General features: G+C 53.4%; 1 protein-coding gene across 1 annotated transcript in view; it reads left to right on the forward strand.

Annotated features, from left to right (window-relative positions):
* The window catches only part of CARMIL3 (capping protein regulator and myosin 1 linker 3), a 32,745-nt gene extending 8,288 nt beyond the window's left edge, over nt 1-24,457 (forward strand). The window contains exons 8-40 of the mRNA XM_044420890.1: nt 988-1,063; nt 1,266-1,354; nt 1,764-1,858; nt 1,964-2,050; nt 2,759-2,868; nt 3,875-3,952; nt 4,102-4,178; nt 4,295-4,399; nt 5,876-5,945; nt 8,117-8,198; nt 8,288-8,384; nt 10,334-10,388; nt 11,901-12,073; nt 12,221-12,289; nt 12,913-13,006; nt 13,100-13,198; nt 13,396-13,524; nt 14,259-14,372; nt 14,619-14,794; nt 14,970-15,057; nt 15,344-15,472; nt 15,549-15,612; nt 16,617-16,816; nt 17,473-17,585; nt 18,280-18,610; nt 18,703-18,837; nt 18,928-18,994; nt 20,169-20,258; nt 21,403-21,548; nt 21,865-22,009; nt 22,939-23,049; nt 23,601-23,717; nt 23,827-24,457. Coding sequence (XP_044276825.1) covers nt 988-1,063; nt 1,266-1,354; nt 1,764-1,858; nt 1,964-2,050; nt 2,759-2,868; nt 3,875-3,952; nt 4,102-4,178; nt 4,295-4,399; nt 5,876-5,945; nt 8,117-8,198; nt 8,288-8,384; nt 10,334-10,388; nt 11,901-12,073; nt 12,221-12,289; nt 12,913-13,006; nt 13,100-13,198; nt 13,396-13,524; nt 14,259-14,372; nt 14,619-14,794; nt 14,970-15,057; nt 15,344-15,472; nt 15,549-15,612; nt 16,617-16,816; nt 17,473-17,585; nt 18,280-18,610; nt 18,703-18,837; nt 18,928-18,994; nt 20,169-20,258; nt 21,403-21,548; nt 21,865-22,009; nt 22,939-23,049; nt 23,601-23,717; nt 23,827-23,852 — 3,637 coding nt within the window. The 3' untranslated portion in view covers nt 23,853-24,457. The remainder of the gene's footprint in view (nt 1-987; nt 1,064-1,265; nt 1,355-1,763; nt 1,859-1,963; nt 2,051-2,758; nt 2,869-3,874; nt 3,953-4,101; nt 4,179-4,294; nt 4,400-5,875; nt 5,946-8,116; nt 8,199-8,287; nt 8,385-10,333; nt 10,389-11,900; nt 12,074-12,220; nt 12,290-12,912; nt 13,007-13,099; nt 13,199-13,395; nt 13,525-14,258; nt 14,373-14,618; nt 14,795-14,969; nt 15,058-15,343; nt 15,473-15,548; nt 15,613-16,616; nt 16,817-17,472; nt 17,586-18,279; nt 18,611-18,702; nt 18,838-18,927; nt 18,995-20,168; nt 20,259-21,402; nt 21,549-21,864; nt 22,010-22,938; nt 23,050-23,600; nt 23,718-23,826) is intronic.
* The last annotated feature ends 416 nt before the right edge of the window (nt 24,458-24,873 follow it).

Below are 24,873 nucleotides of genomic sequence, written 5' to 3' on the forward strand. Positions count from 1 at the left end.
AACTTCCTTTGCACCCCGGTAGCCCCACAGACTTCAAATCAGTCTTGCGAGTGCTCCAAGCTCCTTCACTGATCTCAGGCAAGCGCCAGCCCTTCGAAGTGGAACATGTGCCTAACACTAATGGCCTACTCTAGAGGGTTGTTGTGAAGAGTCTGCCAGTGATGGAGACCCTCCTCCCCATGCAATTCCCCAGTCTGGTCTGTGGGGAAGGCCCCCTTCTGCAGGCCAGGTCCTCTTGGTTTTGACCTCCACCACAGCTCAGTCATGATTAAAAAATTGGGTGCGAGTTCCATGGAACGTGTCTCCATGTCCTTTTTGCCCTGCGTCTTCCCCATGTATTTATTTATTTAAAACTTTTATAGACCTTGCTGAAGTCTCGGGATGGTTTAACAATACAAAATATTTTTATAAAATTAAAACACAGCATCCTAAAATTTAGCTAGTAATAAAACCCCAATTAAAACAGGCAGGTCTTAAAGCCTTAGGAAAATGAAAAGGGGTTGGCCTGGCGCTGAAAAGAATAAAGTGACGGAGCCAGGCGAACCTCTCTGGGGAGCGAATTCCACAATTGGGGCGCCACCACAGAGAAGGCCCTTCTCTGGGTAGTCACCCTCCTAATCTTCTTCAGGGAGTGCACCCGGAGAAGGGCGTCTGCCCCAAATCTTAAGCAGTGGGCAGGCATAGATGGAAGGAGACACCCCTTCAGGTAATCCAGGAAGGGGCAGGGTGGATGAGGTACCAAGCCACATCATCTCCTATTGGAGTATCTTCACCCACGGCCAGCATCCACCCATCGCCGTGTGGAGAAAAGATAGTCCACATTTACTTCTGAAATACTCCTGATATTTCAGACTCTAATTGCTCCTCCTCAGTTTCAGGCTTGCTCCCCATCCTTCCCATTAATCCAGCTTCCTGGGATTTGGGGGTGACGGTTCAAGGATGTCCCTTTCTCATTTCCCTTTCTCCTCCTCCTCCTCCTCCTCCCAGGGACCTGGCTTTGATCGTGGCTGCTTTGGCCTACAACCAGTGGTTCACCAAACTCTACTGCAAGGACTTGCGGCTGGTAGGTCTGCCCAGGTTGCTTCCTCATGTTTGCTCATGCAGCAGTCTCTGCCCCACACCTGCCTCCATCTGGAGGTTTTGGACTGCCAGGTTTGGAAACCGCAACATGCAAGCTGAGGTAGTGAGCTTCCACCCCCTCGGCTCCAGCCGCCCGGCTTGGCCCTCTCCTCATTCCTGGCCACGGGTGTTTCTTCTCCTCCCAGGGCTCCGAGGTGGCAGAGCAGGTTCTGCACACGGTGAGCAAGTCCCATCACCTGGAGGAGCTGGTGCTGGACAACGCAGGACTGAAAACGTGAGGCTCGGCTCTACTTTTGCTATTCATGCCCCCCGGGTGCCGAACTTTTCTCTTTGTGAGCAAAAACCTTCATGCACGGAGCCCTGCTCTGAAGATGCTCAGTTCCCCCTTCAGCAACCTCTCCCTGCTGGGGAACGGACGGGTCATCTTGGACCAATGTTTGGAAATAACAAGGGAAATAACAAGGGGAACTTGGTGAAGGGCAGGACCCCCGGAGGGAGCCAAAGCCTCCGGGGGCCAGATGGGAAAAGTTCGTGAGCCAAAGGTGAGCTCACCCCATGCTCGCTTTCTTCTTGCTGTGATGCAGCTTCTCATGCCCCATAAAGCTGCCCCTCCACAAAGATGACCTGTTTTTGAGGGGTTGCCTCCCTGTCTCTCCGTGTGTCTCCCTTCTCTCTGTGTGCAGAGATTTTGCCCTGAAATTCGCCTGTGTCCTGGCAGAGAACCCAAACTCTGCTCTCCACGCCCTCACGCTCTCCCACAACCCGCTGGAAGACAAAGGTGAGGACTGCCCCGGCCCGGCTAGCCCGGGAACAGGATGCGTTGGGGAAGGGGGCATTTAACAGCTGCCGTTCACCCCACATGGTCTCCTTCCCCCCCATACAGGCCTCAGCGCTCTGAGCCAGCAGCTGCTCTGTCTTCCCAAAGGCCTCAGCAAACTCTGCCTTTCCAAGACCAGCATCACAACAAAAGGTACGGACCGGTTTGTTGGGCTAGTGACCCGGAGAAAACGGTTGCCAGGGATTAACCTTCTAAGCTCCCTTCCTCCAAGAAGCTCTGGGCAGCGCTCTCGGTTGACCCCTCTCCTACTTTTACCCTCACAGCAACCCTGCGAGGTAGGCTAGGTTGAGAGAGGGAGAGAAAGAATGAGTGAGTGAGTCCACTTTGAGATTTATGGGCTTGGTGAGGATTTGAACCCGGGTTTCCCCAGCCTGGGGGCTGAATTCCAATTTGGACAAGCCCCCGAAGACCGAGTTCCAGTAGTGGGTGGAGCCAAAGGCAAAGGGGTGGGACCACGTGCAAAAAAACCTCCAGACAAACCGCAACATATTGTGGCTTAAAGATCCTATTGCTAGTAACTCGGCCTTAGCAGATCAGTCACTTGAAAACTGGGTTCTCTAGATTGAAAACTGCCAGATCTCTTTAAACATCAAAACACAGCGTTAAATGGTTGCCAAAAAAAAAATGAAGCCCTTGAACCTTTGGGGTCAGGATGTGCTACTTCTCAAACGGAGAGAAGAGCGCCCTCTTTTCCACAGATCGGCTCTGGAGCCCGGCCTTCCTTAATACGCAGTTCCTTCCCGCACGGACTTGTCACGAACCAAGGAAGGGCAATTGGACATTCAAAAGGCCGCGTCCATGACTCCCGATGACCGTTAGCGGCTGTCCTTTGTTCCCCAGGACTCGCCGTTCTGTGCCAGAGCTTCAGTGCCAACCCGGCCTTCACCAGTTCGCTCCGCCATCTTGACCTGAGCAAGAATCCGGGGCTGCTGGGGACCGACGAGGCGAACGTGAGTGGCTGCCACCTCCCGGAGAAGCTGCCCTAACAAAGTGCTCGCTTCTGAACTAACGAAGGCTCCTGGGGGTTGTTTATGCCTTGGTTGTCAGAACCAGGAGATCTGCCAGGAAAAGAAAGCAGTGTCACATCACTAATAGTTGGGTTCTTGTGTGCGGCTGAGGTCACCTTGCGGGAGAGGAAGAGCAGAGGCTCCGCCCAGAAACAGTCATTGGGCTGGTTCACACATAATGCTAAGCCATGGTTTGTTTAACCCATGGTTTGTTTCCCCACCCAGAGCTTATCTGATGACAGCCTAACAAACCAGAGTCCCTTTTCTCAGTCTCGGGGTTCTTTGTTCCCCTCCTCTTCTGCCTGCTCCCCCACTGTACCCCAAATGACTCTGTGACATTGTAAGACTAGTCTGTAGGTTGGCTGGGGGGCGCAGGCAAGCGTTGCCTCATTTTCCCATTGTGGGCTGGCAGAACAATCCATGAACCAAGCACTGTTGTGCAGGCACACGTGCGTGGCTAAACCACCCAGAGTTTAGCCACAGTGCCTGGCTAAACCACCCAGAGTTCACAACCCAGCCACAAATCACGGGTTCTCGTTCTGGGCTCACTCGGGACCCAGCTCAGCCGATGTTCAGCACACGGATAGCTCCCTCAAAGCTCCAGCCAGGGCCAGTTTGGACACACCACCGTGCAAAAGTGGAGCCAACAGCTAAGGGGGTGTCCTCGCTGGGCGAGGGGGCCCATGGGGGCGTCCTGCTCCAGAACCGACTGTATGAGACCGTTTAAAGCCAAGTTAGTTGCTTTGCTGCAAAATCAGTCACTTCCACCCAGCCCAAAGGGAGCGCCAGAAGCGTTTACACAGAACCACAAGTAGCACACTTAGCTCAGGGAGGGGGATGCCAAGAGGGATTTTAGACCCCAGCGCCCTCCTCCGCAGGGCTGGCGTCCTCACCATCCCGTCCACAGTTCCCGTGTTTACGCCTTCCTTTCTCCATTCCTCCCCTGCAGAGTTTCTATGCGTTCCTGGCCCAGCCAAATGCTCTGGTTCATTTGGACCTATCCTCCACCGACTGTGCCGTGGACGCAGTAAGATTTTAAGAGAGCCGCACACTCAGCCGTGGGGCGTGTTGTGTGAGACGTGCGCTACATTGTGGGAGACAATACAGGGTAAAACTGGGGCTGTCTAAGCTTTAGCACTTGCTCACTCCTTGGTATGGGTCTGTCTGTCCCTGTAGCTGTTCGGAGCTCTGTTGCATGGCTGTTGCCCACGTCTTAGCTACCTCAACCTCGCACGAAACACTTTCTCCCACCGGTAAGCAGCTGGCTTCTTCAGCCTTTCACCTCCGCCCCTCCGGCTGAGACACCCTGCGGCTGGGTCCCTTTCCGGGGGGAAAACGAGTTTGCGTCTTTGCTTGTCTCCTTCCCCAGGAAAGGAAAAGGACTCCAGCCTTCGCTCAAACAGTTTTTCTGCAGCGCCTACTCCCTCAGCTATGTAAACTTATCCGGGATCAAAATGCCCGTGGAGGCGTTAAGGTGAGGCATTTTCAGCAAACTGTCTCTCTTCTGCTTCCTGCTGCGTATCGTCTGGAGATTTAGTAAAGATTTGATGGTATAGGAAAACTTTAAATAAAATTAGAAAATTCTGCGTTGGCTAAAAAATTGTCAAAGCACTGTACACCAATTTAAAACAAAGATACCCAAACCTCAGAACATCAAAAACAGCGCACCACTGAAAAAAAATGAAAGGTGCAACATTATGCGTATTTAAAGAGAAAAAATCCCAAAATGAGTTTGTAAGGCTTTCTTCCGTCCAAACATGCATGCAACTGCATCTTAAAAAGCAGAAAGATCTGTCAGCTGGGCTCAGGATCATGCATAAAAGCTGAACGAGAGATGTGGAAGTCAGGGCAATGCGAAATTTCCAGGTCTTGCCATTTGGACGTGTTAATTCTAACTTTGCATGGGTGTGTGTGAAAATTAAAATCTTCGGTATAATTTTCCTATACTGAAAATGGGAAATTTGGGGCAACATTGAAAGAAGAGCTTCTCCTGTAAAATTTTCTCTTCCAGAGTGATTTTTTAAAAATTGGATTTTAAAATAATGTTTGGCCCCAAATTGAAGGGCACTGTTTTCACATCGGCTGATGGCCCCAAGATTAAAACATGTCACCCTACAGGCCTGAGGAGGGAACCCAAAACCTGAGGTTTCGTGCCATAAAATAGGAACCAATCAGGGCTTGTACTGAGGGAAGCCGGTACGAAGCGCACCCCGTAAGAAAGCTGAACCTAGAATAGCCATTGACTGGGTTCAGACAATGAGATAACCTACACTCAAGGGTTGTTTTCAGACCATGGATAATTCTGGAAATGTGGGTTATTGTGCTGGGGAATACATGTTGCAAGTAGCCATGGCAGAAATGATGGCGTAAAGTAGCTTTAGTTAATTCTTTGCAAGACATTTTATCTAGTATGTGGTATTCTGGCAAAATCCACCAAGAAGAAAGCATTTGGGGCGCTGTAGGAAAGAGCAAACCAAACTGGCCACAGCTGCTTGCTCTCCAGGCCCCTTCGGTGGGCTAAGATGCTTGCAGAGCAAAGGTATAATTTGTGCGAAACTACCATTTTTAGCAGCACCGGTTAAGGGAGGCATTATGACCGGTCTCAAGCTGTGTGGCTGTTTTGCATTTGCTGGCTCTTCCAAGACCCGTTTCTGGGGAGTTCACATGTGAGGAAAAATGCTACCCTATTTTGTGTTTTTAGTGGAAGGGAATCTGTTTTCGGAATCTGTGCAGAAAGGAGACTATTTTAAGAATAAGAGTGGGATCTTTTTGGAAGGCAGTGTGGTTAAATTTTGCGAGGAAAGCCCCAGGGAAACTTTGCTTCCAGTTCAATGCCCTTTCCCCCCCTTTCCTATCAGTATTTACCAATTCAGAGGAAAGCAAGCGCTGAGGCTTATGGGATAAGACAAGCGAGTTAAAACGCAAATATGTTTTTATGTTCTTTCCTCAGATCCCTTTTCCAAGGCCTGTCAGCAAACACTCACCTGAGCGAGCTTCACTTAGACTTGAGTGGATGTGAGGTAATTGGGTGGTCAACCATGCAGGGCTGTTGTGCAGACATCTTGTCTATGTTATTTATTTGTTAGATTCCTACCCTGCTCCAGGGGAATTTATATAATTGTCCTTTTTTCCCATTGATCCTCAAAGCAACCCTATAGAGTAGGTTCAGTGGAAGGTCACTCAGGTTCACCCTGTGAGAGCCATAGCTTGTCAGGGACTTGAACTCAAGTCTCCAAGTCCAGAATTCTAACCACTAGGACTCACTGCCCATCTCTATCCATCTACCACCCCTCATACTTCCTTATGTGCCTGGAGTTGCCCAGGAGGGGTATATATCCCATCTTTCAATCTTTATCAGCTTCTTCCACTGTCAGCTGTACTTGGAATTAAAATTGGTGGAGACTTTGCTGCAGTCATCTGTACATCTGATATTGTAAACTTAACAATGAACCCCTCAGCATGGCATTTTAGTTGTGTGGTTTTTTTAAAAAAATAGACTAATTAGTTTTAGAAAAATTACTTTCTAAAATGTACAGTGAAACACTTCTCCCTTAAGCATTATTGCACCAATAGTTCAATATATATATAAATTTAAATGTAGCTAAATAGGCCTTTGGGTGCAAATGCTAAAACATGGACTTTAAATAAAAGATGCCGCTGAAAAGGAACTGGCCAGAAAAGGAATAATGTAGTTATTCGAAAGTGAAGAGCGTGGAAATAAGTCTCATTGTTCCCATAACCCCAAAATCACATCCCAAGAACACCTTTCCAAAAAGATGGGATAGCGGTGCTGAGCTGCTTTCAGACCAAGTCTGGGTTTGAAGGGGTTTTCAGAGGCTGTATTCGGGGTGAGCAAAATACCCAAAGTACCAGTAGCCTCTAGCTTCTGATTCTTACAGCCAGCAATAATTAAGAGAGCCGTTTTTGCATGGCAGAATGGGGGAAAACGGGAAGGCCTGATGGTCGTGGCAACGAGGGTGAGGTCCGGGGAAGGGGCCGTGGCCTTCGAGGGCCCCCGAGGGGCTGGATGGCGCCCTAGGCCTGGAATGCGATATCCCTATGCAAAATGAACTGCACCTGTGGAAGGTTTGCCCCATTATCAAACAAAATGCCTATCGCAGCCCGTCTTCCATTTTGCCTTTAATGGGGTCTTTCCGGTGAGGGGGGGAAAAAGCTGAAAGCAGCGCTGGGGAAGCACAAGGAAGCTAAAACTGGAAGCGGCTGTGTGATCGGTTCTCTTTGACTCCTGTGGAAAAATCAAGAAGGCAGGTGTGTTTGCACAAGCCAAGCTCCCCCGGTTTCTTGCAAAGGGCTTCGGAGTTTGCCAAATATAGCGAGAGGCCAGTGGCCCAGTTCTCGCAGCTCTTTCCCCATTTCCTCCGAGCGACTGTCAGAAAAATCCCGGAATTTCAATTCATGAGGAGGTGGAAATAAAACTCAGGTTCGTGGGAAAGATCAAGCGTCCAGACCATCTGTGGCTTTATTGTTTGGCCCAGGTTCCCGCAGTAGACTCAGGATAATGCATTACCGGGCAGGCAGAGTAAACTCGCTGCAAAGTTTCAATACAACTACAGGGTATTTTATACCCTCCCGGTCATGTACACAGGTACATTGATGACAGAATGCAGACATTACGATAAGATTCTGAGGTCATCACATACAGAACAGATAAAGGAAGGTCAGCCAATCAGACAGTGACAATGAGATTACAACATTTCTAATTGCCTGTATTGACACTTTAGTTGAGTAACTTGAATCTATCTCCAGGTCTGCTTAGACACGTAAATTCAGGCTGCTGAGAAACTATTCATGAACTCATAAGCTCATCTAGACTCAGACCCTAAGTAATGCATCTGCACCGTTCTGAATGGCCAGGGCACATGGAGCCCTCTGGGCTAGGAATATACTTCCCGGTAAACTGTGAATTCCAACAATGATTATTTAATCATTGTGAAGGTATATAATGTATATTTGGACCAAATGGCCTGTCTACTGTACCTTACAGTGAAAGATGAGAGAAAGGAACGCGGGAGGAATGCCATTTTAAACAGTGACTTAGCTTGGTTTGAGAAGGAGTACAGGATTGATTCCACAACGCAAAGGCACACAGAAGCAATGCTTTTCCGACAGGATTTATCCAAATTTTCCCAACACGACTCATTGATCTTCCTTCTGCTTTCTTCCTGTGTAGCTGCGCTCACCTGGAGCCCAGGTGCTTCAAGAGCAGTTGTCCGGCATTAGCGCTTTGAGTAGTTTAGACCTTTCGGACAACGGTGAGTGCGTGTCTTTTCCCTGCCTGTTTTTCAAGCAGCGTCCTGGTGTTTCCTTCCTAAGCATGTTGCACTGTTCTCATTTTCTCCAGGCTTCGATTCGGACTTGCTAACTCTTGTCCCAGCCCTGGGCAAGAACAAATCCTTGAAACACCTCTGGTTGGGCAAGAATTTTAATGTCAAGTCTCGGTGAGTTGGCACCACCCTGCGGTACTTGGTCCAGAACAGGCATTCCTTACCCTTTCTCACTTCTGTTCCCCTTGGCAGCCCATTTCCTTAAATTTATTTATTTATTTAAAGTTTTTATATGCCGTCCCCATTGCTACAGAGCCTCGGGGCGGCTCACAACCGAATATTCTCCCGCCTCACCACCAGCGCCCAGGAGGCATGGCACCCTTTGTAGTAGCAAAATGTTTGTCGTTAATATAGTTGCGGTTATTTCAAATTTGTATGTAACTAAAAAATTGCCCAATGATGGGATTAAAAGGCAATGGAATAATTAAGTGAACAGACAGGGCATATATATTTACATAAACTCAAAATGGCTTTCCATTATTATTCAATTCTTTTCACATACCACCAAATGTCCTGGTTTGTGCCCCCGGGGGTACATGTAGGCCAGGCTGGAAATCGCTGGCTTAGATCCATCCATTTTGTCATCATGGGCTTGTCCACACAAGGCTATTAATTCACTGTGGCAACTTTTGTGATCCAAGCAAAATACAGTGTTTTCTTTCCTGCTATTCTGTAACATGGCCTCTAGGTGGCACTGTGGTATAGCAGAACAGTGCAAATAGCACAGGTTTAAAAAGCAGCTTATCTTGTTCTACTGAGTAACACCACATTTTCCCTTGTCTAAAAAGATTTGCAGAAAGTGTGTGATTTAAAAACAAAAGAGAAACCGGAGGGTTGCCGTGTCAGCTAACAACTGAACAGTGAATGAAGGGTGCGGGATAGAAGCCTCCCATACAAAGCTCTGCACAATTTAGCCATGAAGCACACTAGACTTGGTCAGTTTTTCCTAGTTTTTTAAGCAAGGATTCCTCCAGACAGACTGCTCCTAGCACTCACGCTCAATCATAAGATGCCACCAAGTTACCGTTGCAGCTTTTCCTTCTGAATAGATTTTCTGTGTTAAGAAAAATTTTGTGGCTCACTGGGGAAGCAGTCTAGTCCAGTGCCTCCGAAACATTTGGGACTACAATTCCCATCTTGTCTGAGCATGGGCTATGCTCCTTGGAGCAAATGGCAGTCATTGTCCAAAACACCTGGAGGGCACCCGGTTGGGGAAGGCAGACCAGGAGTAGATAACCGCAGGAAAAGCCCCCACTTCTGAATTTCTGCCCCTCCAGCCCTTCCTCTCAGCCCATCCCCATTTCTGCAGAAATTGATCTTTTAATGCTTTCCCCACTGGAATCCCTTTTCTTGGGATTGTTGGCAGTAAGCACTTGAAGCTAAAAATGTGCTGACACTTTTGGTATTTGGGGTCCGCCCCCCCCCTTTGTTTTTGGCCCCCAGCACTGGAATGCAGCCCCCTAAGAACTTTCCAAATGGAATTTGGTTGTGGGCCTCTCCGTTTCTTGTAGGGCAAATCATAACTTTCCCCTCCCCTGGAACACGTAACTTGGAGAGACCTGGAGTGCTTTGGGGGTGAGAGACCTTTAGCCCACCCCCAGGGCACCCCATTGGCAGAAATTCTGTGATGGGAAGCCATGACATTTTATTATTATTATTCCATTAAAGTTGCCAACTGAGACATGCTTTGCAGTTGTAGCTTGACATGGGTCGCCACCAAGGTGGAAATGCACCCGGAGTTTGGAATAAGGCACCAGGTGAGCTGGCGGGGCTCCCCATGGGCCTCCCATCTGGACCGGTAAGGCCTCAGATGGGAAATGTAGTCCCTTTTTTGAAGCAGCACATCATCAGAAGTGCAAAGCTGTTCTCAGCTCATCCTGGTCCTCTTATGAAAATGTGAGAATTCACAAGTGGCTTGTGGTGCAACACTCTGCAAGCTGAAACGGAAAAAAATCCCTTTTGTTCCCAGCATTCCCCAGCTGACAGAGGAATTATCCTATTCCTGCTTTTCATTTTAAGTTTTTCTTGCTCTCTGTGACCTGTCGCTTGTTCTTACTTCCCAGAACTTTGGAGGAAATTCTTCAGAGTATCGTGCAGCTTATACAGGAGGATGAGTGTGTAAGTAAATTCCGGACTGGAATTTAAATTCCCAAGAATTTTAATGCACAAAACACAATAAAATATGACATAGACATTTAAAACTACAGTATAAAGTAATGATGAAGCAAAGATAGAACTATCCAGGAGTGCAAAGTTTTCAAAATGCAGCAACATATTTTATTTATTTACTTACTAATTTGCTTTTTATCCCACCAATTCACCACTGGTGGACATGCCCATTTGCCCAACGCTTCTGGAGAGAGACTGAAAATGAAATTAACATCACTAACTGATCAATCACTTTCGATCTAGTGTATGCTTTACTTCATTTAACTAATGAACATTCAATATTTGCAAAAGATTTGCTTCCATTTCTGTTGTTGGCCGCTGGACAAGTTTTTGTCCAAAGCTGGAAAGGTGATGGAATTCTAATTTGAGCAATTTGCAAGGGAAAGTGTGGAATTTGACTCTGTTGGAGAAACTAACCTAGCAAGCGAGGTCTCTAGATGTGGATACGGTCACCTTTTATTAACTTTATTGACCGAGAAGGAGGCGGACTCTGCTCTGTGCCAGCAATTCAGGGCAAGATACGGACAAGCGTCCTTTCCTCTTGGAGCTTTGGAGAGTCCGCTTCTCCGAGAGCCGTTTCACTCTGAGTTTTCTCTTCACTGGAAAACAACCTTCGCACTCCTGCTCCAATTGGTAGCAATGGAGCTGCTCTCGGGGTGATTTACACAGTCCGTAAAAACAAGTGTTAAAAATGCAATAACAATATTGCAACGTCAGAAAAATATTTAGAAGCTTAAAAGAGCTAAAACAGGTACTGAAAATGGACAATAATGAGAAAGAACAAAAAATAGTGACTCAGAAACACCTGCTGGTCCTGCTCCTCCGGTGGCTCAGGAAGTCTTTAAAAGTCTCAGAAAAGAGGACCGTCTTAACCTGACGGCAGACTGGGTGTCGGCCAAACTTTTGGCCTTCCCTTGTCGCCGCTTGCACTTCCCTTCGCGTTGACTCTCGGCAGAAGGCCCCAAAGCCTGCGCGTAGCGTCTGGTTAGATCATGGCTGAGAGAGGTGCTCCAACAGGTATTGCGGCCCTGAGTCAGGTAAGGCTTTCTAGGGTAAATTCAGCGCTGGAAGCCTGCAGGCAGGCAGTGTAAACTTATCTTACTTCATGCAAAGCTCAGGGAGCCAAGGTTCAAGCTGGATGCCAGGAAGTCCTTCCTGACATCGGTGAGGGTGTTCAAGGACAGGCTGGACATGTCCATGGTGGGCATGTCATGAGTGCAGCCGACTGGAGCCAGGGGTCAGACTAGATGGCCCAGGAGACCCCTTTTGACTTACTCTGTTTCTACGTTTTTAAACTATTTGGTTGTTATTTTTTTAAAAAAGGAAGAGAAAGGAGGAAAGGGCTTGCTGGATAGTCCAAATTGCAGCACAAGCTCAGCAAGCTGGATGGACGGAGGTGGAATTTGGGGGGGGGATTTGAACCCCAGCTGAGCTCTTCTGTGTTTCCTCCCTCCCCCGAAGTCCCTGCAGTCTTTCTCGGTTGCCGATTCCCGGCTGAAAACCCGTACCAGCATCCTGATCAATGCCCTGGGAAGCAACGCCTGCCTGACCAAAGTGGACCTGAGTGGGAACTGCATGGAGGACATCGGGGCGAAGATGCTCTCCAAAGCGCTGCAGATCAACAGCACACTGAGGTGGGAGAGCTGCGTGTGGCCGCGGGAGCCACCCGGCCGCTTGCCCAGCATCGAGAGCTCTTGCAGGATGCGTCTCATGTGCCGCACAGAGGGGAGGGGAGCTCTTGCCAGTACGGGGCGTAAGGAAAGCCCCTTTCTGCCTTCCAGAAGTATTTCTTGGGACAGAAACAACACCACGGCGCAGGGCTTCCAGGACATCGCCCGGGCCTTGGAGAAGTGAGTGGCTTACAGAGCGGCCCTGCGTGAGTTTAGACGTCAGGGGGCCTACCCCCCCCACACACACCCAGCCACAAACCTACACAGAACTGCACCCTTATTTAACCGTTCAAAGTCTGTCCTGCCTTTCCACCCCAAAATGGCTGTCGAGGTGCTAGCGATACCTTTTAAAAGGCCCTTTTGCCCAACTAAAACGTTAGCACGATCCGCTGATGCTCGCCTGGCACCCCGGGAATATTTATTTATTTATTTAAAACATTTCTATGCTGCCCCCATCGCAACAAAGCCTCGGGGTGGCTCACAAAGAATACATAAAAACATACATAAATAATAATATAACAATTAAAAAAAAATATCCCGCCTGCCCTTGTGAACGGGAGAGGCCGCCTTGGTGCTGAGGCGGGGAGGTAGGCCCTAGCCTTCTGTGGCACCCCACGGCCCCCACCGTGGCACCCCACGGCACCTCCGTTGGGGGAACAGCCGGTGGGCGAAGGGCAAGCCCCCGCTCCCTCCTGCCCGGGGCTGCAGGGGACCCCCCCGGGGCTGCCATAGGGTGCCTCGGTGCATGCCGGGCCCCTGGGGGCCCTGTGAGGCCCACTCCTCACGCCCACCCTCTCCCGCAGCAACTACACCCTCAAATTCATGGCCTTCCCCATGAGCGACATCACGGCGGCCCACCGCAACGCGCCCGAGCGGACGGACGAGGCGTGGCAAAGGGTGAGTCCGGCCCGCGAGTCGCGCTGCCCCCGGGGCCGGCCAGGCTGGCCCTTCCATCACAGCCCCGTCTCTCCCTCTCCCGCTGCGCCTCAGATCCAGTGGTGCCTCCTCAGGAACAACCACTCGCAGAAGTTCCCCCAGGAGCAAGCCTTCCGCCTCCACCAGGGGATCGTCACCAATAGCGCCGAGCAAGTAAACGTTCCCGTCTCCCTGTTCGACCCACCCCTGCCCTCCCGTCGCGGCGCCGTGGGGCCCTGGGAGAGCCACCCTCTGCCACAGGGCTGGCCCGGGCATCCTCCAGGTGGGGGGCGCCCCCTTGGTGGCCGGGGTGGCGAACCGCGAGGGGGGGGGCGCCCAGGAGCTCATGGCCCGGATTCTGCCCTCCCCAGATGATGAGCCGTCTGTGTGTGCGGGTCCAGGAGGAGGTGCAGGCGCTGCGCTCCTGCTCGGTGGACACCATCCAGGAGGAGGTGCTGTACGCCCGGGAACTCATGAAGGAGGCCAAGAATTCACGGGCGGTGAGATCCTGCGCCAGAAACTCCAGCCGTCCCCGGATGCCCTCTGCTTTGGAGCCGAGAGCCCGCTCGGAATGTGCCCTGGATCGGTTTCCGCGTCCCTGGCGGGCAGCTGTGCCCCCCCGAGGAGGGACTCGGCCTGGCTGCTTTGCCTGGCAGCGCTGAGCTTCAGTGCCTTCTCCGTGCGAGGAAAGCCGCCAGCACGGGTTGCGGCCCGCTCCCCACGGCAAGGGAATGGAAAAGAGTGCTTCGGTGCATATGCAGAGGGCTCCTTCCTCTCCTCCGAGCAATCTCTTCCCATCTCTAGCCCAGCAACCCCAGCCTAGACTTAGAACCTCTCTTTTCACAGGTACAAAGCTCAGCCTAGATACAATTTGAACGAAGTGATTCAGAAACCTTCCCTACCCCGCCATTTTGGATTGGATCCATGGCTCTGGGGAAGGCTGCTTTTCTAAAACACAAGAGACCCGGCCAGTCTAAAACATGTTTTATTTTTATTGATGTATTTCCGGCAAGGAGCCGCAGGGACCTTACAAAGCCCTCCTCTTTTCCATCTTACCCTCACAACAACCCTGTGAGGTAGGCTAGGCTGGAAATCAGTCAGCCAGGGAGCGTCAGAATGGCCGGGAGGTGACCCGAACTCAGGTCCGCCAAGCTCTGCAGACCTGTTCATTTTGGCGCATGCTTGGCACGGCGTTCCAACGAAGCCCCCTCTCGGCTCCCTCTCTGTCCCGCAGCTCTTTCCCAGCCTGTATGAGCTTGGGCACATTTTGGCAAGCGACGGGCCGGTTCGGCACAGGCTGGAGTCCGTGGCCAGCGAAGTGTCCAAAGCCGTGGACAAGGAGCTGCAGGTAACGTGCAGAGATGCCGGCATTTCCTTCCACCCCAGAATCGGGTTTGTTCTCAGCCGTCTGGTTCCCAGCACTGAGCACAGAGGGGCTTTGGTTGTCGCTGGCCGGAACCAAGCAGGATGCGGGACGGCAGGATGTGTGCAGAAGCGGGGCCTGGGCCCCGTGGGGAGCACGCCAGCAGCGTCTGTGGCCCTCGAGCCCCGCAAGGCTCTTCTCTGGGGTGACCGGGCCGCTTCCCTGCCGCAGGTGATCCTCGAATCGATGGTCGCCCTGACTCAGGAGCTGTGCCCGCAGGCCGTGCAGGCCGCCGAAGAGCGCAACAAGATGCTGGCCGCCGTCTCGGAGCGCGTCACGGTGCCCCGAAACTTCGTGCGGGCGGCGCTCCTGGAACAGGCCGGCCAGGATATTCAGAACAAGCTGAAGTGAGCGAGGATAAGGAAGGCCCGAGGGAGGGAGACGGCCGCGGGGAGCACGCCCTGCGTGGGGTGGGTCAGACGGGGTGACGCTCGCTTGTGGGGAGGCCTCAGGGGAGGGGGCGGCCACGGGCACGCCAAGGTGGCCGGCTTCTGACGCTCTTCGCCTCCGGCCTCTCCCCAGCGAGGTGAAGCTCTCCGTGGTGACCTACCTGACGAACACAATCGTGGAAGAGCTGCTGCAGGAGTTGTACCAGGCTCATAAGAACCTGGTGAGAGCCCCCCAAAATTCTCCTGACCCCCATGCTGCTGAGGCTTCACACAGTCCCCCCAGCTCTGGTGTTCTCGCCTCCATCGCTGCAGGAGCCTCATCTGCTCCTCAGCTCCGGCCCCCATGGGCTGCCCTCTAATGCCACCTCTGGGGGGCAGCTCTGCAGAGAAGTTTCAGGGGTGAATTCCGCTCCACGGAGCCCCGAGGCGGCCATGGCGGGACCCTCGCAAACCTCTCTCAGGCCCACACGGCCCTCGACTGAGGGCCCATCTCCCTCCCGACCGCAGGCACAACATATCACCCACCTCCGCCGCCTTTCCGAGGGGCAGAACAACGGCGGCCCGCTGGAGCAGCTGGGGAAGGCCCGGCTGCGTGACCACGAGGAAACCACGGACGACGAGCTCGGCTCCAGCATCGTAAGCACCTGTGGGTTGCCACGGGGACAGCGCGCCTGCAGGCCCCCGTGGACTCACCTGGCTTCTCCCCGCACAGGACACCATGGCCATCAAGCGGCGCAAGAACTGCCGGCGGATCCGGCCCGCCTCTGCCTTCATCAGTGAGTGTCCAACCCGCCCTGTCTTTCTGCCCCCCTTCCCACCTCTTGGATGCTCCATTGCAGCTGCTTCGGCCGTCTCCAAGCCCACCTTTGCAGGTGCACACGATCCAGCCAGTTGCGTTACTGTTCCTGTACGTCGAGGCTGATCAAACATTCGGCCTGAGGAACCGGTTCCGTTTCAGGGCAGCTCTCGGACCGCATTCCAAGGGCAGGCACAGAGCGTGGCCGGACGGACCCGCATATCTTGATGCAAAGCTCTTGCAGGCTTGGGAGGGACCACTCCACCATGTGAAATGGGGGGAAGCTGCACCAAAGCCAGGAAACCCCCAAAGATGGAGGGGGTCCGGGAAAAGCTGGCAGGGGCAGAGCAACCCGGAGATGCCTGGAAGGCCATGCTGGGTCCCCGGACTGGCCAGGTGCGGCCCTCCGCCTCGAGCTCTCTAGGGTGTCCACAATCCGTAGCAAAAGTCCATCCTAAAAAGCCTTTGCAAGTTCAGCCCTGGGAAGGCCCATTGTCACTCTTATTTATTATTTATTAAAAGCTTTTCTATCCCGTCCCCTACAAACATCTCAGGACGGCTTGCAGTAAATAAGCAGAATAAAACAAAACCCATAGCATCCGGCCATTAATATACTAAAACCCCAGTTAAAATCAATTAAACATTAAAATAACAGGAAAATAAGAAGGGTTTCCCCTGACGCTGAAAAGAATATAAGGTGGGTGCCAGGTGACCCTCTCTGGGGAGCGGATTCCGGAGTCAGGGCCACTGCAGAGAAGGCCCTTCTCCGGGTAGCCGCCCTCCTATGCAATCTCCTTCAAGGAGGGCTCCCGGAGCAGGATCTTCACCTCAGATCTCATGGGGCAGGAGGGCTTATAGGGAAGAAGGCGCTCCTTCAAGTATCCCAGACCCAAACTGAGCTTGCTTCCCCCACACCCGAAGGTCCCTCTGGGTGCACCCCTTCCTTCCCTCCAGCGAGGGTCCAGGGCTTGCTTTCTCTTGCAGGTGGCTCAGAACAAGATGGCGACCTGGGCGCCCCCCTGGGCTGGATATCCTTGGCCGACGGCAGCCATTATTCCCACTCCCACAGCGCGTCCTTTGAGGGGCTCTCGGAGCTGCCGACGGAGGGCAGCCGGCTGGAGCACCGCACCCGCGGCAGGCCCCGTCCTCCACGCAGCGCCCTGCACGGCGGTTTCCGCTCCCACGTGAGTCTGCGGCGCGCTGGCGTGGGTCCCCGGGGGTCACCTCTCTCCTCCCCACACCTTCCTCGGACTCCTCAGCTCATTTTTCCTGTGGGACCATCCGCCAAGTTTCTCTTCCCTCCTTCGGCCTTTTTGCCTTGGGACCAAGTTTGGGAGCCTTTTGCAATGGCATTGAAAGAGCAGGAAGAGGAACGGGGGAACGCCGGATGGGGGAGTAGCCAAAACCCGCCAGCGTGGAGAGCCAGTGCGGCCTAGTGGTCAGAGTGCCGGGTTGGGGCCTGAGAGATCCAGGTTCTAGTCCTCTCGCTCACTGGGTGAGCTCGGGCCAGTCACTGACACTCAGCCTAGCCTCCCTCGCAGGGCTGTTGTGAAGATGAAGGTGAGAAATAAGCAGCCCTGAATTCCTCACAAGGAAAGGGCTGGATACAAAACTAGATGGAAGATTGTCCTTTGACTCGGGAAGCCGTAGCTGCGTTGTCTCATTGCCGTAACCATCCGTGCTCGATGATTCTTGATGTCTTTAAGAGGGGCTGTAGGCCAAAACATCTGGAAGGCCAAAACACCTGGAAGGCCCAACTTGCCCACTGCAGGTCCAGAGAAGAAACGAAGAGGGGAAACGTGTGGGGGAAATTAATATCCCTCTCTCTGTTCCCCTCCAGAACCGAATCCTGGGGTCTGTCGACAGCAAAGAGCAGGAGAACGGCCTGGGGCCGCGGCTGGACGAGGGCCTGGATGAATTTTTCAACAGAAGGGTGCTTGCCGACAACACGAGGTAAGGTGGGGTGCCCCAGGTGGTCGTCCTTTAGGTGGAGCCGGTTGCTTTGAGACCCGGGGCAGCTTCAGGCAGACGTTCCTGGAGCACACGGCTGGGAGGTGTTCTTCCGCACTTTTCCTTCCTAACTGATCCTTCTGTGGAAAGAAAAACGGGACAGAAGAAGCAGTCGGAAAACACGGGAAGGTAAAGCACGATTGTTCTGGGGATGCGGTTACAAATTCTCCTCGTTCTGTGCCGTCAGTTGTCCCATGAACGGACTTCCGCAGCAGCCCTTCTCAGATCGTGACTGGGGCTTCCTTGATGGACTCAAACCATCTCTCACTTGCATTCCTTTCGTTTGCCTTTCTGTGGGTCCCAGGTGTTTCTGTGGGTCCCAGAAGTTCTCCCCTAGCACCAGGTGTTGAAGGCACCTATTTTCTTCCTGGTAGCTTTTGTCCCTCTCACACCCCTCTGTCTTGATGGGGGATGCAGGGACGGGAAATATCCCTACACTATACCGTATTTTCTGACTCTTACGCCGCAAACATAACATTCTGTGACTGAGATGGTGAAGGCAGGCAGAAGGCTTTGCCGGCTCTGGCCCGGGGGGGGGGGGGGGGGGGTCTCCGTCCTTCCTTAGCCACAGCCGGGGAGCCGTTGAGGGGGGGACACGGTCCTCTCGCTCAGCCCATCCGCCTCATCCCGCCCACAGCTATCCTCGGACGCCGAAGAGTTGTGGGGTGCGGCCCGGCCCCAGCGACTCCCTGCCCGCCCTGCAGAAGAAGCGGAGGAAGGGCCTTTTCCACTTTCGTAGGTACCGCAGCATCAAGGGGGAGCGAGACCCTGAGCACCTGCCCCCGAGCCCTCCCCCACCCCCGGTGGGGGGCTGGGAGGAGCAGAGGACCCCACTGCGCCCCGCTGCTGGCCTGGAGGAGGAGAGGAAGCGGGGGCAGGACCTCGTGGGGACCGTCGTGCTCCCCCCAGGAATCGGACCCCTGGCCCCGGGAAGCGGGGTGAAGGGCCTGCCCGGCAGGACAAGACAGGTAAGGGAGGCCTTGATCCGTGGGGTGACGCCAAGCGGGGAGGGGCTGCCCGGAGGCCCCTCGTTCTTAACGCCCCTTCCCCCCACGGCCAGGGTCCCAGTCCCGACTCCGAGCGGGCCGAATCCGACCCCAAGGGGACGGAGCTCTTGCAGCCTTTGCAGGTCCAAGGTGTGCCCTTACCTGGAATGGGACGTGCCAAGGGGTGGAGCCTGGATGCTAAGCTGGAGGTAATTGGTGGGGGGCAGGGACGGGGGCGGGGCTACGGGGGCCACGGGCCCCCGCGAGCCGTTTCTTCTGGGAATTCTCACCTGCCTCAGAGCGTGGACCTGGAGCGAGGAGGGAGTATGCGGGACCGGCAGCGCAGGCGATCCTCGGATGACTCAGGTGCGGGGCGCCCCTGACCCACAGCCGCTCCCCCTCCCTCCCACCTTCCTACCCCCGGGGCCCCCTCCACCACCTTATTTTGAAGCCCCAAACCAGAGCAGAGTTTGCACTGGTCCCAGGACAGAATTAATCCCCTGTTCTGACTGTGTTGCCCATTTCGTGTTGGTGTTTGCAATCTGGGGCATTGTAAAAATTGCCTTTTCAGATGGCGCAGTCCTTCCCAAGGGAAAGAAACCCTTCAGTTGTGTGGGAGTGCAAGCCCCATCCTTCCAGCAAGAGTGGGAGTTGCAGTCCTACACTCAGGAGAGTCCTGGGTGGAAGAAGGCCGACGTAGGGCATGGCCCGGGCACCCCAAGCACTTTAGGGATCAATCCTTTGTGCATTGGATCCTGCTGGGTGTTATCGGATCTTTTTCTCTCTGGGCATGTGTAGAGTGCCTCTTTAAAATCCCACTGATTTCAGTGGGAGACTGAAGTGCATGATTTAATTACAGTGGGAATGTAAGGGTGCATATATCTGGCCAAATGACGCTTTTAGATTTTATTTCTTTTTTCAAGTGAAAACAATCTAGTTTAATGTTTACTTACCAAACACAATGTTTTAGACTCTCTTTCTCCCTTTTCCCAAAAAACAAGAGCACCCATAACTGAGAATGTTCTAAACAGGACAATTAGGAGCATCCAATCTTTAGAAAAAAATCTGTGAGTGAATTTAAAGTTTGGAGAAGATTGAGAGCCATATCCTAAACGGGTTGACCCAGATTGTATTAGTGGGAGAGCTGGCACATTAATTTATTTCTCTAAGGCATTTTTGCCTCATTCCTCAGCCCAAATGACTCTCAGAGTGGCTTACATTTAATCCATAAAACAAGCCTGGCTTTGCCTGCCGAGGTGCAGTTTAAAAAGTCACAGCAGGCAAGGAAAGGGAGATGGGGAAGGTGGAGGAAAGAAGTAGTCTTTTGGAAGGGCTACCGGGTTGGCCCACGGTTCTCCCTTTTCTTTGCCCAAGTAAAGGCTGCTGGGGAGATGCCAACACGTGCCTGCGGAACCAGTCCTGCCTCAGCCTTGAATTTTTGTGGGTAGCCTCTGTGGTCCCAACCTCATCTGTGAAATGGGCACACTGTGGACTTGGCAGGGCAAACATGTGCTCCCTTCTTTGTTTTTCGACCGCACAGGACAAGGGGGATGGAGACCCCACCCCCCACTGCAGAGTACGAAGCCGAGCTTTGCCACCATTCGAAGGGCGGAAGCCAGCTGGGACATAGGTGAGTATGTAGGCGGAAAATGAGAGGCATTTCCTCCTGTGGCAGCCTCTCAAAGAGGCTAGAAAGGTTTGAGGTGGAGGACTGATCTGTTGGCACCAGACACACATAATTCAGGATTCCTTGAGAGTCGTACTTCTGGGTTTGGGGGCCTGGAATGCCTGCTTCAAATGAGAGATGTTAGATAAATTGGGATCCACTTGATCTGGATCAGGCTGGTTTTTCAAACCGCTGGGCTGTTTTTTCCCTGTGTGTGGGGGAGGGGGGAGATTTGCACTAATTCCTATTACTGTTAACATGCTCTTCCACCCCCGTGGTAACCCGCATTCATTCATGCAGCATAGCTGTAATTTACCTTAACGAATGCAGCATAAGTGCGGATGGGAATTAATACAAGCACACAGAAATTCTGGTTTTAAAAAGCCCATTCTGGCCACTGGCCGATGGTGGAATGAAAGTGTGTGAGAACGTGCAAGACACAGAATGAACTTGACAACGTTGGTGCATCGCCGCTTCAGAGATGACGCCCTGGCATCTCAAATTAAGAGGAATAATTCAGCTTTGGCCCACCTGTCTGGCACGCTACAGCTTCCCACCCCAACAACCTTCTTTTCCTCTGCTTACCTGACACAAACATTTAAATTAAATTAAATTTTACATTGCATTACATTATATTATATTATATTATATTATATTATATTATATTATATTATATTAAATTAAATTAAATTTCTATACTGCCTTAAAGGGCTCTCAGGGTGGTTTGCAAAATATATTAATGCAATATACTAAATGCAATGTAAAACAAGGTAGAAGAGTTCAAGACAAAATCAAAACGGCAGCATGAGGCAATGAATACAACAATTTACTGGATTTATAAACCTCCTAGAGCGATGCAAAGGACTAATTGATGGCGGACCCTGTGCCAGTCCAGCACAGCGGCTTGTACAGGCTGGGAACTTTGGCAGAAAGCAGGACAACTGCACCTTTCCCAGCCCGAGAGCCAAATAACACTCTGGGGGACGCTCTTGGTGCAGGCGGATGTTCCACCGGGCCAGCCAGATAGGCCACCCCTGTAGGCGATGGGGGCCCGTTAAGGCCTGGCATCTCCACCTGTTTCTGGATCCCTTCTCTTGCTCTCCCGTAGCTGAAGAAAGCTCGCCCCGGGAGAGCCGAGGCAAGGAGCCCCTCCAGGACCCCCCCTCGGAAGAAAGGCAGAGCAGGCTGGAAGAGAGGGGGGCCGTCACCCCTACGCTGCCCCCTGAGAAGGACATGGGGATGGTGCCCACCAAGGCAAGAACATCGGACTTGGGGAGTCCAGGGGGTGGCATGTAGGGACGGGATGGGGTCACAGGGAGCTTGTTCCACCTGGGAAGGGGGCTTTGCACCCCCCAAAATACTCCTCCCAACAACTGGGCTGGTTCCAGTAGCAGAGAGAGACCCCTGGGGGGGGGACAGTTCTCCCTAGGTGGGCAAGGTGATGTGCACAGAATCCCTTTCCGCAGGACGGGGGGGGCGGGTGAGTGCATCCCCAGCTCCGGAGGGCCGCAGGCCTTCTTGGCAACTCCTCCCCCCCCTTCACACGCCTGCCCCCCTTCTCCCCTTGCAGCAATTCAGGGATCCCTCATCCATCCCGTCACGGCCTCCCAAACCGGTCGCCCTCCCCCGGGGCCGGAAGCCCCCCAGCCAGCCCGAGCGCAGCCGGAGCAACGAGGAAGCCGGTGGGGCAGGAGGGGTCACCCCGGAAGACACAGGTACGTCCCCCTGGAGCCCAACCCCAGGCAGACCGCAGTGGGGCGCTTGCCCCACGCCAGTCCTGCAGGACTTTTCCAGCATCCCCTATTTGGCCACACAGCTTCCGGGGGGGCGTGGCGGGAGGGGGCGGTCAGTGGGCAGCGGCTGGTAGATTAAAGCATGAAAATGGCAAAATAGGAGTGAGACATCAGTGCCATTGTTTGTTTGAAGCCGTGATCCTCTCCCCTCCTCACGGAGCTGGCCCAGGGCAGGCGCTGGCGGCAGCAATAAAAGAACAGTCCCACGGTGGAGTTCAGTTAAAAGCCTCTGAAAGCAAAATTGTTGAAAGAAACCGGCAAATGCTCTTCCTGGAACTCTCTGGGAGCAAATTTTAGAGATGAGGAGCCACCACCAAGTAGCCCCTTCTTCAATCAATCGGTCAATCAATCGATTCTTTATTCGGTCATTGACCAGCCAATAAATTAAACACAAAATTACAATTAGTTAAAATAAGAAAAATACAGTACTGATAAAATTACAATAATTAAGAAAATAAAAGCATTCTGGTAGAACCATTTAGGGTTAATTCTACTGCCCGCTGCACCGACTACCAAACAGTATTTGGCCGTAGTCAAGGAGATGAAATCGGACTGATTGGATAAAAGCAACCAGGAGTAACCAGGATATTTAGAAAGGAGTGGGGATAACAGTTCCTGGCGAGCGCCTGCATAGAGAGGGCAGTAACGCCCCTTCGTCCTATTCTTCCTGGTCCAGGGCATGTCCCCAAAATAGGACCCCCAGGCCAAGACCGGAGCAAATATCTGAGGCTCTGGGTGCGAATCCGGCCACAGGGCACCTTCTCCCCATCCTGTTCTCCCACTGGTGCTGGCTCTCTCTGCGGGGGAGATCCTGCAGGGCTTTCTGACCCCCCCCCCCATTTTCCTCCCAGGGGAGCCCGAGGTGGGGAGGAAGGCAGCCCCCCTCAAACCAAAGAGGACGCGGCGAGCACAGTCCTGCGACAAGCTGGAGTCCGATCGGAGCCGAAACCCGGGCGCTGGAGGTGAAGCGCACGCGCCCCGCATCTGGGGTTGCTGAGGGGCGACCGGGGTGCCAGGGGGATGTCCTGGCGCTTGGGCCTGCTCCGCACTTTCGGCTGGTGAAGTTTTAAGGGAGCTGCCATCCTAGGAAGCCATGCCCAGGAATCCCAGCGTGGGGTGGACTAGGAAGGGCAAGTCGCTCTGCATGTTCTCAGAGAGCCTCTCTTCCCCTTTAGCCCCAGGCTTAGTGCAAAAGTCTTGGCCAGGAGCCCGAGACAAAGAAGGATCGGGGCGGGGGCTGCCCTGGATTGGGTCCCCAGGCAGAGCGGGTTGGGGGGCTCCAACCCTGGAAGGGTCAGCGGCGCTGCAGTGGTGGGGATTTCGGGGGGGGTGGGGGGCACGGCTGGTCCTGGGAAGCAGCTCTCCCTGCTTGCCTTGTGTGCATGAACTCCTCACTGGGCACTTTCGAAAGGTACCCATCAAGGTGTGGAGCCCATCCCTGCCGCACCCGGCCCCGTGGCTAACCTCCTTCTGTTTCTCCCTCTTTCCTTCACGGCCCCCCCTGCACCCCCAGGCGCCAGAGACACGCCCCTGCCTGACCCCCCTCCTGCCCCCCCTGAGTGCAACCCGCCCAGCTGGAAACCTCGCCCCGCTGTCACCCACCCTCTCCTCCCAACGGACCCCACCGCGGGTAGGTATGGGCGCCCTCCTTTGCCCGCTGTGGGACGACAGGCGATTCACACATGCTTTTCCCCCCAACCCCCCCCATCTCCCCCCTTTACAGCTCCCTCTCTCTTTAGGAACACCCGAATCTGGGACAGCGTGATGGACAGGCGCTCCCTTGATGTTCTGGCTGCTGGAAGCTGCAAGGTCTTCTCATCTTCCGGCAGGAAGAGCGAGGGGACCCGGGAGCTATGAGGGGAGCGAGGAAGAGGCATGGGGAACGCCCCCCAACAGCTCTCCCTGCCACGGAGAGGGGGCAGCCCCCCGCCCCGCACAAGCCGGCCGGCCGGGGACAGCCAGGTCTCCCCTGCCGCTCCCCCCGACCTGTCCCACCCCCCCGTTTGCGCCTGTTCTCTTTCCTCGCTTCTGGGTCGGACCCACCGCTGTGCCCGAGAGGGACCTGCCACCCCCCTTCTCAGCCAGGGTGGTGAGATAAAAGCCACAGTGGATTCCCCCTCCCTTTGCCCAACATACTTGGGGTGCGGAGACTGACCAAAACACACCTCTCTGGAAGAGGGACCCCAAGGACGCCTTGGTCTGCCCCCCTGCTCTGTCTCGCCATCCTCAGCCCTTCCTCCCCACGGCCCCCACGGCTGCCTTTCCTGCATTTCACCCTCCTTCCCTTCCTCCATTCTCACCGTTCTATTTTCAGCTTGTACAAAAGAAAAGAGAATCGTAATAAATTATATATGGAAATTAAAAAACAAAGCAAAACAGCAGCTGTCGGGGACTTCATGGTGTGGGCCCCTCTTGGGCGCTTCCTGACGGGAGCCACCTTGTGGGGGCGGAGCAGCACTTTCCGTTCCTGGAACACAGAGAGATTATGTATGACTGTTCGGATTCAAAATCCCGAAATCTGCCAGAAAGGCTGCTGGGGCAGTTTCCCACAAATCCCATTCACCCAGGCAGTTCCTGTCCCAGGCCTACAACCTGAAGACACGACAGGTGAGGGCAAAGGGATGCGGAGGGCAGAGGAAAAGAGTAGATTCGTTCTGGGAAGGTTTGATAAATCAAGTTGATTTTCTTTGTCACTGGATGCCAGTGAAAAGGGCCAGGGGGGCTCCAAGCCTGGTGTTCAGAGCACGACGACCCTTCAGAGCAGATCTTCCAGAAGTCCATTTAGT

Source organism: Varanus komodoensis, unplaced genomic scaffold (genome assembly GCF_004798865.1).
Source record: "Varanus komodoensis strain SLA01 unplaced genomic scaffold, ASM479886v1 scaffold112, whole genome shotgun sequence".
NCBI lineage: Eukaryota > Metazoa > Chordata > Lepidosauria > Squamata > Varanidae > Varanus > Varanus komodoensis.